At 38.8% G+C, this 17,032-nt stretch overlaps 1 protein-coding gene across 1 annotated transcript; it reads left to right on the top strand.

Annotated features, from left to right (window-relative positions):
• The first annotated feature begins 628 nt into the window (after nucleotides 1-628).
• On the top strand, nucleotides 629-16,887 carry LOC121511703 (interferon-induced protein 44-like). The gene is made up of 8 exons (XM_041790464.1): nucleotides 629-713; nucleotides 9,747-10,279; nucleotides 10,597-10,645; nucleotides 10,962-11,157; nucleotides 11,243-11,395; nucleotides 11,508-11,679; nucleotides 14,145-14,245; nucleotides 16,127-16,887. The coding sequence occupies exons 2-8, from the start codon at nucleotides 9,808-9,810 to the stop codon at nucleotides 16,319-16,321; spliced, it is 1,338 nt and encodes a 445-aa protein (XP_041646398.1). The 5' UTR covers nucleotides 629-713; nucleotides 9,747-9,807; the 3' UTR covers nucleotides 16,322-16,887.
• Nucleotides 16,888-17,032: the final 145 nt, after the last annotated feature.

Raw genomic sequence — 17,032 nt, 5'->3', positions numbered from 1 at the left:
GAAAATCAAGCCAGGAATCTTGGTGAAATCATGGGCTCCGCATCTAACAGAATAACTTTAAAGATGGATATTCTCTACACGTCCTGATGAAAATCCTGTTAGAATAAAAGAAACACTGTTTAAAAAACTATTTTCGTCATTTCTTTTTCATTTCATGACTTCATGGGAAGTTTATTTTGAATCATTTTTTTGTGTGTCTTAAAAATGGATAATTTTGTAACTGTAGTTAAGGCTTAGCCTACAGGCTGTGTGTTGCAGGATTAGAAAAATAATTTGGAAGGGGTTGTTTTAAATCCAGATTATGTTTACATTTTACTCATCAGTTTATTGAAAGTGTCATGAAATGCACATTCAAACGGATTTTGTGGTGTTGGGGATGAATTTTTGCACAAGAATGCAATAAGCAATAAAAGAATACATGGTCCAATTCTGGTGAAGTTCTCTAAACTGACAACACTAGATAGTAAAGATAGACCTTACATGTAATATATTTAAAACAAACGGGACTGAAACATTGTGTTTTGTACATGCATAGCGTTTCTTTATTCAAGAAAAAACATCAGTTCAACCGGACAGCAAAACTTAAGTAGGCTAGTGATGAGTTTCAGTTTCGTTTCTCCCAAACCGCACATGACCACGCCCTGCATCTCTCTTCCAGCCGTCATTTTCTTCCCGACAGGACGGTTCAATCATCTCCCAGCTGTGAAGGAAAGGTAAGGATTAAAGCAGGACACGTTTCTTCTGTCGCAGATTTCTGCTGTAAATGTGTCGGTGAACAGGAGGTGAGGAGTTCGGATTAGAGCGTCTTTCTAGCTGAAATTGGTGTTGCAGGCACGATTTATTGTACACACTGTCTCTTTGATTTTAGTTTTGAGAGACTTTTGCCTTTTTTTTACCCTTTTCCCATTCTGATTATCGAGATAATAAACTGCGTGCGTGGTTTGTCTTCGTAGGTGGCGTTGCTGTACTTGTATTACGTCACGTATTCGGGCCAGAGCCTAGAACAATTCACAGCAAACGTCACGCGACTATGACGAGGTAGTTCAATAATGGTGGCTACGGCAGAGCAGAGAATTCATCACCTGTTTATGCAACAAATAGGGGAGACCGGGTATGGTTGTAACCATACCCTGCATATTCACACAAGTAGGACAAAAGCTAGTCTGCCATAACAAGACAGAATCATGTTACATTACGATGTGTTCAAGGTTTTAAATAAATCATCTTCATGTGTTTATGTAATTTCAATATAAGGAAATGTAGTCTGGGTGATATATTTGAATGAATACAGATGTGAAGATGTAACGAGTTATCTCAGTGGTTTTAAATGATTATATTAGTTGATTTATGCATATGGGTTAATGTTCTAGCACCTGTCTTTTTGCATTATTTGCACTATTTAGGATGTTGAATCAGCAAAATTCTTGTCAGCCTTTTAGTAATTGTATAATTTAGTTGTAGTTGCACTGATCATTGAGAGGATTTTGTTCTGTTCCACTGAACATTTATAGTGAAAATGTGAGGATGACTGTGTACTACTTTCGTTTGGTTATGCTTCCACCTCTAGGAGGTCCACTTCATTGCTAAACCACTGTGGTTTAAAATTTTTCAAATGTTTCCTAAAAGAAACAAAATTGAACATATTAATACATACAGTGGTGTGATCTTTGACTGCATTTAAGCAACATTAAAATATATTTAGAGAGTTTTGAAAAGAGCTTATGAACTACATTTATTGTATTCAATACACATTGACACAAATGTAACTGTTCATATGGGGGTTTCTAGCTATGCGCTCCCTTGGAAAGTCAAAGCATGCTGTTCGACTAACCCAGGGAGCAACTGAGCACAGCCTTCAAGGAAAACTGTATCCACTTTGCAATCAAATGGTTAAACATATAACGAGAGTGTTCCTGAATGATGGTAGGAAAATATTTATTAAAAGAAGTGAGATGTATAGTGGAATTACTTCATATACAGTGCTTAACAATATTAGACCACCTGTCATATTTGTCTCAAAGACCATCCAGCAACATGAAGTGCTTTAATGCAAACTCTTTCATTTTCAGTGAGCTCTCCACGTTTTACCATTTTGAACAGGAATGAAGAATTTAAAACTGAATTCACCCAAATTTGAGCCGGCTCACTGGGCTTCTCTAAGAAGTCAGAAATGAATCAAGCATAACATTCAACCACTAAAACTAATTCTTCTGTTCAGGAATGCAGGTAAATAACTATAATTTGACATATTAATCAAGAAATATTAATGTGCTTTACTAACTTTTCAGTTTTTTTGTAAATCAGTAAATTCGAAAATTCATGGATAACAATAATAATTAAAGCTGCAAGCAGCAATAACGGGCCCTCGCAACCCGTTGCATGTCAAGGTGTTACACGAAAGCGGATACGTGGCAACCGTTGCATGCCAGCAACACGGCGTGCTGCACCCATGGGTTATGTGAGCTTTGCAACAATCATACTGTCACAGTAACAGAGGGTGATACCCACCATAAATTTCCAGAGCTTGCCATTATTTTGGCAGCAAAACTAATGAGAAGGAGGCGTGCGCCCTGAAAATTTTGAATGCAGCTCCAATTTATGAACAAATTACTGTATTGTCATTTTCACAGCTCCTCTTTCTGCTCTGCTTGGCTCAGCCACTGTTTCTGCATCTCTCTCTACTGCATGCTTGCAGCCTCACTCCCTCTCCCTCGTGTGCACGCTCACACCACAGGAGAAAAATGACAGAGTGGCTAAAAGCATTGACTGAATGTTCCAATCACTGGTGATGAAGGTCGACCAGAGGAGAAAATAGAGAGCTCAAGATGTGTACAAGTTTGTTTCATCATTTTCGTCAATGGTTTTGTATCTATTTATATCTCCTCTCAAGTATGAGAAAGGTCTTCATCAGCAAAGATCATCACTCATGGAGATGTGCAACTCAAGATGTGAAAATGGTCTTCAGCAGCAAAGATCATCACTTATGGAGATGTGCAACTCAAGACGTGAAAATGGTCTTCAGCGGCAAAGATCATCACTCATGGAGATGTGCAACTCAAGATGTGAAAACAGTCTTCAGCAGCAAAGATTGTGGATCGTAGAGATGTTCTACTCCAGATGTGAAGTCTCAGAGATACCGCAGCTAGCTTTAGCCTGTGTGTTAGCTCAGTTGGTCAGGTAACTGTCCTGGAATCATGAGGTTGTTGGTTCAAATCTTCTGTGGATTTTTGAAGCTGCTGGTGTAAATCGCTGACTCAGGAGTAAAGAGGACTGCCATAGGGTTGTGGGTTTGATTCTTGGTGCATTTTTAAGTCCAGTCTCCAAAAACAGAGATCAGATCCTCTGAGAAACATCAGTAGGTGTGTGTCTCAGTGGATTAGTGGCAAAGCCGACTGACTGTGAATCAGGAGTTTACAGGTTCATATCTTACCTTGGGTTCCTCTATATTTTAAGAGTCTGAGTCCACAGAGACTTCAGGAGACCTGGACAGGAGTTGGCTTTTCAAATCTAACGAATGTCTTTAAGTTTTCAAGATTTTAGTCCAGATAAAGAAGGAAAAGCCCCTCTGAGGCTCTGCTGCATGTCTGGCTCTGTAGCCTAAAGAGATAGTGGACTGACTCAGAGTCTGGAGGTTCTGGGTTCAACTCCCATCTTGGTCTCAGTGAATTTTAAAGCCACATCCTGAACAAAGAGGATAAATGCGCCAGGAGAAGAGATGGTAGTGTGAAAGGTATGGCGGCGATGGCACAGAGGACTGGACTAGACCAGTTCTGCACAGGGATGCTGGGGTTCAAACCCCACTGTGGCCGGTACCTGGATCAAGGCATGCCTGATGGAGAAGGGGGGACGTGGTGTGGTGCCCCCCTGGGGAGCCGTCAGAGATGTAAGTAGGGGGTTATGCAATAAAAACGCAGACACAGCTGGAGTTTTACAGGATGGAGTCTTTAATTGCATGCATGGACGATCACTGAGCCCCTCATGGGGTTTTCATCTCCTCCACTGTAGAAACAGGAAATACTTACCACAGTCTTCTCCAGGGTCAGGGTACCAAAGTATCTTTTATTTTGAAAAGGCATTTGAACGTACGGAAATCAAGAAAACAGACAACTTCACTCGTTTTTCGATTCTGGGCACAAATGGAAAAACAAGTGAAGTTGTTCGTTTTCCTGATTTCCGTACATTCAAATGCCCTTTCAAAATAAATGATACTTTGGTACCCTGACCCTCCAGGTCCTTCAGGTCCTCTCTGGCCTGCTCCCTCTGCTCATTCAGCAGCCTGCCAACAAAACACCACATGAACTCACATTCAACATAAATAAACGTACGGATGAGTCCTTTACTCACATGAGTTTCTGCAGCTTGGTGTCCTCCTACTCTCCAGTCTTCAGTTTGTCGTAGTCTGACAGCCTCTCCTGCTCCAGCAGCAGACCCTGGTTCAGACTGAGAGGAGACGCTTGCTAATCTCTGATTTGGTGCTTTTTAATGGCAGAATAACTGTCTGGAGAAATGTCAACGACCGCATCAACATATATTCATTTTTGTTCTTCTGGTTTCTGGTAATTTCTCCTAACACTTATTTGGCTTCAAAAATGGTAGAAGGCAGAACATTTCTGAAATGATAGACCTTTACATCAGTGGGTCCCAACCTTTTTTCTTTGGGGTCCCTCTACTCTAAACACTCTAAACCCCCCCAGGACAATCTCTGAAAAATTAAACATCATTTTTATTGTTTTATTGACTAAATCCCAGCATAACAGGCCTGCATAAACTAGTTCTGGATAAATAACTGCCAATAAACTATCCATCATTACAACGGCATTTAGAGCCACCATAAAGAATACCAAAATGAGAAGGTTCAGTCAATTTTTAAGTAAAATCTCAAAAAAATTTCTAATTTAACAAGTCATAAATTTACCAGAAAAAGAAAACTGGACATTTATGTCAACTTAAAGGTAGAATTTTTTGACATTATAAAATCCAAAAGAGCCGTGGAAAAAGAAAACGACAAGAGAAGAAGCTGTTTTCCTTCCATAAGTCCTACAGTTGATGGCCTAATCAGGAGATTGTTCTTAGTAGGATTGATCAGTGAGGAAATGATCCAAGAATGATCACATTATCATTATTCCCCAGACTCTGAAGAGACATTTCTATTCACTGTTTTCAGTTTGGATCCTTGTAAATTCACTAGTTTAGAATGTTCAATTCTGACATTACAAACTTGAAATTTTAAAGTGCATGATGTAATAATTTAGGACTTTTGAACTAGAAAATTCTGAGTTCAGGTTCTTGAAAAAATACGACTTTATCATCTCAAAAATGTACTTTTAATTGTCACCTTTTTCCAAGAAATGTACAGATCCTCTTTATTTTGTTGGACCCTTTAGAGGGCTCTACTACTTCCTCTTACATTTGCAATCATGGCTCTATAAATACAAGTTCATTATAGATATACAATTTAAGTCACATAATTCTTTTAGCCTATTTTTCCACTTTTTGCCCCTTTCAGTCACTTTTCACCATTATTTTACAACATTTTTGCCACTTTCTGACCTTTTTTATCATCTGTAACTCCTTTTTTACATTGCTTCTCACCCATTGATGCTACTGTTCACATAGTTTTTGCCAATTACTGCCTATTTTCGCCTATTCACCTTTTTTTGCTGCTTTTAGCCAATTTACTCACTTTTCATTCATTGTTGCATCTTTTTGCCCATTTTAGTCACTTTTCATTCATTGTTGCATCTTTTTGCTCATTTTAGTCACTTTTCACTCTTTTGACCACATTTTTGCAGCTTTTTGACCATTTTTGTCACCTGTAACTCCTTTTTAAATGTCATTTCTCACCGATTTTTTGCTATTCAATTCAAATTTGGCACCTTCTCACCAATTTTTTGCTGTTTTTTGACCACTTCAGCCATTTTTCATTAATTTTTACTACATTTTTGCCACTTTCTGACCATTTGTATCCTCTGTAACTCCTTTTTCAATGTCACTTTTCACCTATTTTTGCCACGTTACACCCTTTTTTTTGCCATTTTATTCCAGTTTTGCACCTTTTCACCATTTTCTGCTGCTTTTGGTGGTTTTAATCACTATTCATTTATTTTAACCAAATTTTTGCCGCTTTTTGCCCGTTTTAGTCACTTGTTAGTATTTTTTTACCACATTTTTGCAGCTTCTGACTATTTTTATCATCCATAACTCCTTTTTTTATATCACTTTCTCCCCATTTTTGCTACTTGTCACCTAGTTTTTTCCATTTAATGCCTATTTTTTTCCTTTTCACTAATTCTGTTTCTGCTTTTTGGCCATTTTAGTCACATTTTACTATTTTTTACCACATTTTTTGCTGCTTTCTGACCATTTTTGTTATCTGTAACTCCTTTTTTCACACTTTTCACCCAGTTTTTGCCATTTTATTTCAGTTTTGAACCTTTATACCATTTTTGTCTGCTTTTTGACCATTTATGCCTCCTTTAATCCATTTTTGCCACTTCTCACCACTTTAAATGTGCCTATTGCAAAGGTATTTTTCAGCAATTTGGCTCTTTTGTTAAGCAGTTTTCAGTAACTGATCTAAATAATTAGTGTACATATTTTACAACAGACTTTGATTCAAATATCTCATGCCATGTGTTTCTTCTTATGTCTGTGCTCTCTAACATCTTTAAAAATGTAGTTTGATTTAAAACAGTCAGACTTACTCTGTGAGCTCATCCAGCATCCTCTGCTCGTCTTCGATCTGGTCTCTCTCTCTCAGTGGGCTCAGCTGTTTGTGGTGAGCCTCTCTGTGGTTCTCCAGCTGCTCCTCCAGAGTTTTCTGTGCCACACTAAAACATTCAGCTATTTCACATTTCTTACCAGAGATTCTCAGTGACGTGTTTCCTCCTCCCCGTCCCCATCATGTCTGCCGATGTCCTCCTTCTCCTTCTCCTCTCCTGAGATCTCGTGTCTTTTCTCTGATGAAAAACAAAGATGAAAATTCCATCAAGTTAACCTGTTTTTACTTGAGCTAAGATGTTTTAATGGTTAATATAAATGTGCAAACCGTGAGCCTGCAGCTTAGCGAGCTCCTCGGTCAGAGCGTCCTGGCCTCCAGCTGTCTCTTCTTCTGCTCCATGTTCTGCATGTAGTCCGTCAGAGACTTGATCTTGGCCTGGTGCTGCACAGACCACACAAAAATGTGCTGTTTGTTTGTGCTGCTAACTTGCTGCCAATGTTTATATGTTCCCATTTTTTAAATATCTATCTATTTTGTGGTTGACTGTCACTAGGAAGCAACCATAATCTGTCCACACAAACATTTGTGTGTCAGCCATGTTTGTCTGTTGACACAACCAGGAGGAAGGAAAGGTGTGCATGCATGTGTTTCATTGTCAGTCACACTGCCAACTACTGGCCTGGCATGCATACTACAGCAGTTTCAGGAACTTCAGTGGATCTGACAGACATTTAAACACCAAACCTTAAAAAGAAACAAAGAAGAAAAGGGATTCTGTTCTCAGAGGATAGTTTTTGTGTGAAAATGGCTGTAGTGATAATTATGCTAAATCTGCTGCTTTTTGACCACAAAAATAAAAATGGCAGACTTCCTGTTTGTTTTACAGCATGGGTCTGAAGGCTTTTTTGTAGAGCTTAATATTATGTATTTTATCACACGATGAAGCATTTCAATTTAAGGGGCCACCATGGCAACGCCTTTCGACTAATGAGAAATTCCCAAATATCTTTGTACCTAAGACAACTCTTCTTGCTCTACACCAAAGATCAAGTAGTTTGGATGAACGCCCTAGGATGAGTTTGTTCAAATACGACCCCTATAATATGGCTTGTTTTACCAAAAAATTCAAAATGGCCAACTTCCTGTTTGACTTACGGTATGGGCCCAAGAGGATTTTTCTTGCATCCTGACATGACGCATCTGCCCACACAAGTTCAAAATCCTAGGTTAAACCTGCTGGGGGGGCTGAATTTTTTAAATGTTCTAGGGGGTGCCATTGAGCCAATAGGCCACGCCAACCTACAAAATGAATATCAATCATCTCAGAATGCCAATGAGATTTTTTGTTTTGGTCAAGTTTCATTGCTCTACATGTCTTATAACCATTTGAAAAATCTTCCTCCTGTTTCATGGCGAACAAAAAAAATCGCCATGGCCACACCCTTTGAGAGAGATGTTTGACCATTGTATATGTGTAAGACCAACTCCTTTGGAACTGCCTGAGCTTATTTCAGAGTGATCTGCCCAGCCATGTAGATACCGCAACATGAAATTCAGGAGTAGTGACTTTCTGTTGCCAGAGGGTGGCGCTGTACATTTTTTCAAAATTTCAAGTATAGATGTGTTCTGGTCTGGACTGCTATCAAGCACATGAAATCTGTCTCAGATATGACAATGTATACTATAGTTATGACTGTTTAAACATTTTTGGCGAGACAAAATGGCGACTCTTGACTTTGTCGCCCCGCCAAGGCCACACCCTCTGACGAAAAGTCAATTTTATTTTTCACAAAGCTAAATCCACTTCTTTAGTCCTTTCTGATACAAATTTGAAGTGGATATCTTGGATAGTTGTTTAACTGTAGCTTGCACCATAAACCTTGACATTTCCTGTCACCACTAGGTGGCGGCTTGATCTGTAAAAAATCTGACCATATGAATGGGTGCAGGCCATGACCATCAATATACCTGAACAATATGAGTCCAATTGGACAATGCACAGCTGAGTTATAGACTACTTCCTGTTTACCAGAGGCATATGCAAATTTGAGGGCTCGCCATGGCCACACCTTTCGACTAATGAGAAAACCCTGAATAACTTTTCATCATCCATGTAGCTCTGTGCCGAAGTACAAGTCGATCAGATGACATCCCTCAGCAGAGTTAATCCAGATATGACCCCTGTAAAAAGCCAAAAACAGCCCCTTTTTTCCACATTTATTCAAAATGGCGGATTTCCTGTTGGAGATAGAGGAATGGTCCCACTCGGTTTTTTGTAGATCTGCCCAAGACGCATCTGTCCACAAAATTTTATCAATTTACGACAAAGTCAAAGGAGGGAGCTTCAACTTTGAAAATTGGTAGGGGGCGCTATTGATGCAATTCTGAATTTTCATGTTGGAGACCCAAAAAATAAAATTTTCACAATACCGGCTGCACCTGCCAAGTTTCTTACATTTTTGAATCTGTTAAGGGCCTCAAAAGTCCACGCAATGACAGAAAATTACATATCTCAAGCAAAAACAATTAGGTCCTCGCACCACTCGGTGCTCGGGCCCTCATTATATTTTACCATTAAAAATACCATTTGGGTTAAAGAGCTTCTGCATATTGGTGTATTAACCATTGCAGAAACATAAAAAATGATTTTGGTAATTACCAATGCTGTTAATTTAGGGCAGCTGTGGCATAAACCTTACTTTGGTTAGGGTTAGGATGGGCTAATAAATTTGTTAAGCACTGTATGTAAGGAACCAAAATTCAACCTAAATCCTAAATCGCCCCTGGCCACCAGCAAGATCACATGTCATAGGAGAGCCGTGGCAGCACATTTTCTAAATAATTTATTTTTCAAATGATAAATGTCTCCTCCAATAATTAGCCAGGCTGACGATCAGTCAACCTCTAATACCTCACATACATGCAGAAGTGTTGATAATAGACAGTTTAATTTATAAAGTATATTTCCAAGAGTTTAAAAACCTATTGTATATTTTATACTCTGCTAATCTTTTTTTCTGTTTAGGGAGAAAACACTGAAGGGTTTTCAGCATCTTTGACATAACTCAGCAGACCTACAGTCCATCATGAATCCCACACTCACCAGTAGTCAGCAGAAGACAATCTGCTTTAGCCTTGGAAGAGTCAAACTGGAGCTGCTGTACAAGGCCAGCATCCATGGTTTCTCTGGGAAAGCCTTTCACAAACGATGTGACAACCAGTGTCCCACAGTTTCTGTGGGCTATAATGCCTCAGGCTATATTTTTGGAGGCTACACAGAACAACCATTCAGTCAGTCTGGACAGTACATGAATGACAACCATGCCTTCCTTTTCTCATTTTTTGGAGAAGAGCTCGTTAAATATCCTGTTAAAGCTCCTGATTATGCCGTTAAAATGGTTGGTAATTCTGGACCATATTTTGGAGAAGCATTGGTCCTTGTCAATGGAAGCCAACCTGTGGTGTACAGCAGTCCAGGCAACTATTACAACTTCAACGCTGTAGAGATGCATGGCAATGACCTCAACCTGATTGAGTGTGAAGTTTACCAAGTCGAGGGTGAGTTCACAAAAGTTACTTTATAATTTGTCATTATATATTTTTTTGGCATATGGAGTATACTCTGATTAATTTAAACAATACAATAAACTTTAAAGCTTTCACTAGGGTTCTTCTGACCCTGTGGGCAATCCATTCTGCTTTATCAACCTGCCAGTTTGAAATTACTCCTTACATATGGTCATTGTGTGATAGAAACCTCTTTACCTCTTGAAAGGCGCTATATAAATTCAAGATATTATTATTATTATTATTATTATAATTGGTGGCTTGACCACATCGTTGTCTATAAAAAGCTGTTTTGTGCTCTGTAACAGAAATAACTGAAATGGAGAGGCCATGGAGAACAGTGATCTGGAAACCGGAGTAAGATGGATTGTTTATACTATTTACTCGCAAACTATAATTCATCCTTCTATTTTTATTTGCAAAACCTAGGTTAGGTCACAGTGGTTGCAGGGTAAGAAATTCACCCCAGACATCCCACTGCCTAGCAACATTTTAGCTTTAGGGGGGATTCTAAGATCACTTATAATCTCCCGAGCAACCTTTGGATATACCCCAAGGCCACTTAGCTTGACATACTATGCTCAGTCTCTGATATTAGATTAATTGATTTATTGTATGGTTTATATGTATTCTTAATGCATGTTTTTTAACCAGCTTTGTCTTGAATGTGTAGGATAAGAGAAGAGCTGATGAGCAAGATAAGGACCTATGAACCATTAATCCCCTCAGTGACCACTGTTCGTGTGCTCCTCATCGGAGCAGTTGGAGCTGGAAAGTCGAGCTTCTTCAATTCTATCAGCTCTGTATTCAGAGGTCACGTTACCAACCAGGCCATGGCTGGATGCTCCACCACCAGCCTCACCACACAGGTTATAATCAGCCAGTAACCAACTTCTAAACAAAAACATGCCCTGTCTATTTAGTGAAATTTTCTCCTTTGTTATTTTTCTCCAGTTTCGCACCTACTCTTTGAAAGATGGACGTCAAGGAAAGCCTCTGCCAATCATCTTGTGTGATACCATGGGGCTAGAGGAAAACACAGGGGCAGGGCTTAATGTGGATGACATCTTCACCATTCTCAAAGGCCATCTGCCAGATCGCTATCAGGTACAGCTGTTTGTCACATTTAGCCAGATATTTAATCCATGACTCACTGATCTGGCCTCAGTATAATCACTATTGCTCCAACCTTTATTTTTCTCTTTACTGTTTGTCTCAGTTCAACCCCACTGCTCCTCTCCAAATGGACTCCCACGGGTATCGTGAGTCTTCAAGGCTTGAGGACAAGATCCACTGTGTGGCTTATGTTGTTGATGCTTGCAAAGTCTCCATCATGCCCTCAAAGCTGGAGGAAAAGATGAATGCAATACGCAGAAAGATCAACTTGATTGGTCAGTCCTATTCTGTTACAGTGATGTCAGTTATTTTAGGTGCCTTACAATAGAAAATGTACATCACGCCAAAGTGCTCAATTTTGTGTTATTTAACAAAACACTCTACTCAGTTATAGGATGATAAGGAGCAGATGCTCATCTACTTTGTGCTCTATATTTATTAACCAACAAGATAAGATATATAGATGGATGGATGGATCATTTTCTTTGAGTATCTGTATTTTTATAGGCCAGTATGGGAACTGTCCTTAAATTATTCTACAATAGAGCAGACTGAGTAGACCCATGGCAAAAAAGCCATTTTTAAAGTACTAATATCTCAGCCTGTCAATCAAGAAAACATTAGGACAGTCTATTTTCTTTACAGAGTTGTGATTTGAAACTGTTTAAGTTTAAGTTTAGTTTAAGGCATCTATGTGGTACAGAATTGTCCGTCATTTTGGAAGAGCCATGTAAATGGACAAATACAGTCACGTGGCAATAGTCAAAATGATTCTTATTATAATAAGTGCTACATTTGATGGAGCTGGAGCTTTTGGCAAACTAATGGGACTTCTGTACAGTAAAACATTTAACAACACTGTCTGACCTCAGACAGATGGGTAATAAATGCTCTGGGCCAATCAGCTCACTGCAATTACTCCTCTGACCAGTCCGTAACAAAAACAGGTGAACCAGTTGGAACCAGTTTGTTCACCTGAGGAGAGTTCCCCTCCCAGCAAACTTCAAGTGTTTCCTTAATATTATCATTAATATTATCTATTATTGGCACTACTATTCTAGTATTGGCTCTAGTATTTTCTGGAATTCTTCCAGAAAATACACCATTTCTCCCAGAAATTGTTGCAATGTCAGATGTTTTTGGTATACCCATGTTTATTTCATCTATGTGCATTGGAACAACACAAAAAAGCAGAATATAAAAGCCAAAATTGACACAATTTTACACAAAACTCAAAAAATGGGCCAGACAAAATTATTGGCACTCCCATAACTTAATATTTGGTTTCACACCCTTGGGAAAAAAATAACTGAAACCAATCACTTCCTATAACCATCAGCAAGCTTCTTGCACCTCTCAACTGGACCACTCCTCTTTTGAAAACTGCTCCAGGTTGCTCAGATTTGAAGGGTGCCTTCTTGCAACAGCAGTTTTGAGATCTCTCCATAGGTGTTCAATGGGATTTAGATCCAGACTCATTGCTGGCCACTTCAGAACTCTCCAGAGCTTTGTCTCCAACCATTTCTTGGTGCTTTTTGAGGTATGTTTGGGGTCATTGTCCTGCTGGAGCACCCATGACCTCTGACGCAGACCCAGCTTTCTGACACTAGGCCCTACATTGCAACCCAAAATCTACTGACAGTCTCCAGATTTCATGATTCCTTGCACACAGTCAAGGCACCCAGTGCCAGAGGCAGCAAAATAACCCCAAAACATCTTTGAACCTCCACCATGTTTGACTGTAGGTACTGTGTTCTTTTCTTTGTAGACCTCATTCCATTTTCTGTAAACAGTAGAATGACGTGCTTTTCTAAAAAGCTCTACCTTAGTCTCATCTGTCCACAAAATGTTCTCCCAGAAGGATTGAGGCTTACTCAGGTACATTTTTGCAAACTCCAGTCTGGCTTTTTTATGTCTCTTTGTCAGCAGTGGGGTTCTCCTCGGTCTCCTGCTTTAGCACTTCTTTTCATTCAGATGACGACATATGGTCCAAGCTGACACTTTTGCACCCTAAATCTGCAGGACAGCCTGAATTTGTGTGGAAGTTGACTGAGGATGTTTATCCACCATTCCAACTATCCTGAGTTGCTTTCTTTTGTCAATTTTTCTCTTCTGTCCACATCTAGGGAGATTAGCCACAGTACCATGGGTTATAAACTTCTTGATTATATTACATACAGTGGACAAAGGAATTTCAAGATCTCTGGAGATGGTCTTGTAACCTTGAGATTGTTCATATTTTTCCACAATTTTGCATCTTAAGTCCTCAGATAATTCTGGGCTCTTCTTTCTCTTCTCCGTGCTTGGTGTGACACACAGGCACACAACACAAAGGTTGAGTCAACTTTAATACATTCTAATGGGTTTCAGGTGTGATTTCTAGATTGCCAGCACCTGTTACTGCCACAGGTGAGTTTAAATGAGCATCACATGCTTGAAATAAAATGATTTACCCACAGTTTTAAAAGGGTGCCAATAATTTTGTCTGGCCCATTTTTTTGTTTGTTTGTTTTGTGTAAAATTATGCCAGTTTTGTTTTTTTTTTGTGTGTTGTTCCAATGCACATGATGGAATTAAACATGTGTATACCAAAAACATTTATAATTGCAACAATTTCTGGGAGAAATGGTGTATTTTCTGGAAAAATTCCAGGGGTGCCAATACTTTTGTCCATAAATGTAAATGCGTAAAGGACTTAAGAGTCTACAGGAAAATGTTCATCTTGCTCTGTTGTTTTCAGGAGTTCCTCAGCTGGTGCTGCTCACCAAAGTAGATGAGGCCTGTCCTTTGGTGGCAGAGGATGTGACAAAAATTTACCAGAGTAACTACATCAAGCAGATGGTGAGCTTAAAAGGTTTTCAAAAAAAAGTGTGAAAAGAACAACCATTTTGTCATGACTTATAAGGACAATTTAAATATTTATCTATATATATATATCATTAAAATACTTAAGAAAGTTTGAGGCCTGAAAAGGGAAAATAAGACAATGCTTTATTAAACCCAAGGGTGGAACTTTGGGTGATCAGGCATCTGCACAGTCAGCTATGTTTTCTTTTTTATTATTCATCTTCTTACTTTGTAACGCAAACTTGTCCATAGTAATGTTAATGTCACCAAGGGCATTACTAAATTCTTATCTAGAGGTGAGCTTAGTTGTCAGAGCCACTAGAAGGACTGTGGAAGGAGGAAGGAAAACAAACACAGCCATGGCAGCATTTGTAAACAAAAAGCAAGAAATTAGAGGCTCTGATGATGAATGGATCTGCCTCATCAACAACAACCAGACACCCTGGCTTTAAGTGAGTTTAGTTCATTTTTCAGAATCGGCACAATGATCCTAAAGTGTGTGCTCTTCTATGAGCAATGGAAATGTCACATAGAGCAGAAGACTGGATGGGTCCATCTCTAAATAGTAGGAAGTGTGTAAGCCAAACTGGGGGCCCATGGGGGCCAGCAAGACCATGGTCAAATCAACCTGTGATATCCATATTTTTTTTTTTGCCTTATTAATAACTAACCTTATCAAAGCAAAAAAAAAAAAAGTTTGTATTCATTTATGCCTCCTTGAAAATTTAAGCCCCTTTTGTTATAACACAAAGAAATTGTGTGGGAAAAATGGGCTAACAGAGGCAAAAATTAGGCAGACAGTGGCAAAAATGGACAGAAAAGGTGCTTAAATATGATTAAATGTGGCAAAGATATTACCCATTTTTGCCACATTTAAGAGGCAAAATGGGTCAATAGAGGCAAAAAATAGGCAGAAATAAGCAAAAATTGGTTTAAAGTTATAAAAATGTGCAGAAAAGTTGGTTAACTAGGAGTAAAATGTGCCGAAAATGGGTTGGAAGAGATAACCTGGGTTAACAGAGGCAAAAAAGGGCAGAAAATGGCACAGATTTTTCTAAAATGGTGAAAATTGGTTAAAATGTGCAAAAAATGGGTTACCAGAAGCAATGACAGGCAGATAGTGGCAAAAACAAGCAGAAAAAGTGGTGAAAAAGGGATCACAAGTGAGAAAATGGCCAGAAAGCTGGTAAAATATGATTATAAAGTGGAAAAAAATTTGTGAATTGTGCATAAATGTGTTTTATGGGTTTAAATAGAGGGAGAAGTGGCGAAAATGGGTCAAAAATTGAAAAATTAGGCAGAGAAAGTGTGGAAAATTGATGAAAAGTGGCAACAAGACTGGTACCAATGCTACACATACGTTGATTTTATCAAAAATTGGGAGAGCTCATTCACTGGGTTTGTCAGGGGCCCAGCCAAATCTGTGGACAAGCCTGTTTACAAAAATGGCTCTTGATGTCAGTCTGCACAATTCTCTCAATCCTTGTTACCCACTACAGTTTGCTGAATTGGGTGATCGAGTTTTTACGTGGTGACAGCTGGCACCACATATGTCACCTACATTCAAATCAGCCGAGGGAAAAATTCAGATGCAGTAACAGGTAACCAGGCAGTATGTAGAATTTAAATATTTAGCACTCATATGTTGAGATTTGGACCAGAATTGATCAACAGCACTGTTAAATACCAACATACTCAGGTTTTCAGCTGAAAGACATGCTCTTTGGGTTTAGGTACTCTTTAACTTGTAAGAGGTAGGAAGCCAAAATCAAGACAGATTTAACTCATTTGTCTATGATTTCAGAAAATTCAGCAACTGTCTTAAGAGAGAAAGTATTAGAAGTGCCTTTGTAATGTGAGTGTTTTATGATCCAGATGCAGGAGGCCAGCACTCGTCTCAGTCTGCCGTTGTCCTGTGTCATCCCAGTGAAGAACTACAACGAGGAGTTAGAGGTGAACCTGAACTGTGACATCCTGCTGCTCAGCGCTGTCAACCAGATGCTTCGTATCACTGATGACTACTTTGATGACATCAGTGACCAACTCAGCAACGTGAAAACCAAGGAGTAGAAATTTGATGCTGTAGGTACACCAACACAGATCCAGAGATTAAATCTGCTCCACAATGATCCATACATGCAGCCATCCATTTATCAGCATGAACAGACATAATTCAAAGCAGTGATAGGAATTTATAACATTAACGTAATAACTGATGTATTTGACAAGCTGCACCTTTATCGATGACTGTAATAGATAACTTGGGATTAGTGTGGTCGTTTGGTTTTTTTTTAAATTCTGACCAGAAATTTTCAGGCAGCACCACTCCTGGTGAACAGAAAACACAGTGAAGCAGTTTCATTACATGCACAGATATAACACCAGTCATTTGGTACACAGTCCAAAGTTGATGTGAGAAAAAATGTCGACTGGCATCAACAGAAGCAGGTTTTAATTGTCATTTAAATTAAATGTAATTTTTCTATTTAGTTTCATTGTTTTCATGAGGACAATAACTGAGTTTTTCAGATGTTAAAAAAGACTTTTCCATGTTTGTTTTTGTTGTGGAGGTTTTCTTTTCATTCAGTTTGTGCTTCCTGTGCTAAACTCAAACAATAAAAGTTCTTACAAGTCCAGACCATAGTTTTTAACATTTTTAATACTTTTTAAATCATGTGTTTTGAAATGACAATTCACAACACTTCAACAAAGCAAAGTGCCACATATTTACTTTTTGAAATTGAAATCTACATATCAAGCCAGAAATCTTAGTGAAATCAT

Source organism: Cheilinus undulatus, linkage group 7 (genome assembly GCF_018320785.1).
Source record: "Cheilinus undulatus linkage group 7, ASM1832078v1, whole genome shotgun sequence".
NCBI classification, from domain to species: Eukaryota; Metazoa; Chordata; class Actinopteri; order Labriformes; family Labridae; genus Cheilinus; species Cheilinus undulatus.
This window is presented reverse-complemented; position numbering and strand designations above follow the sequence as displayed.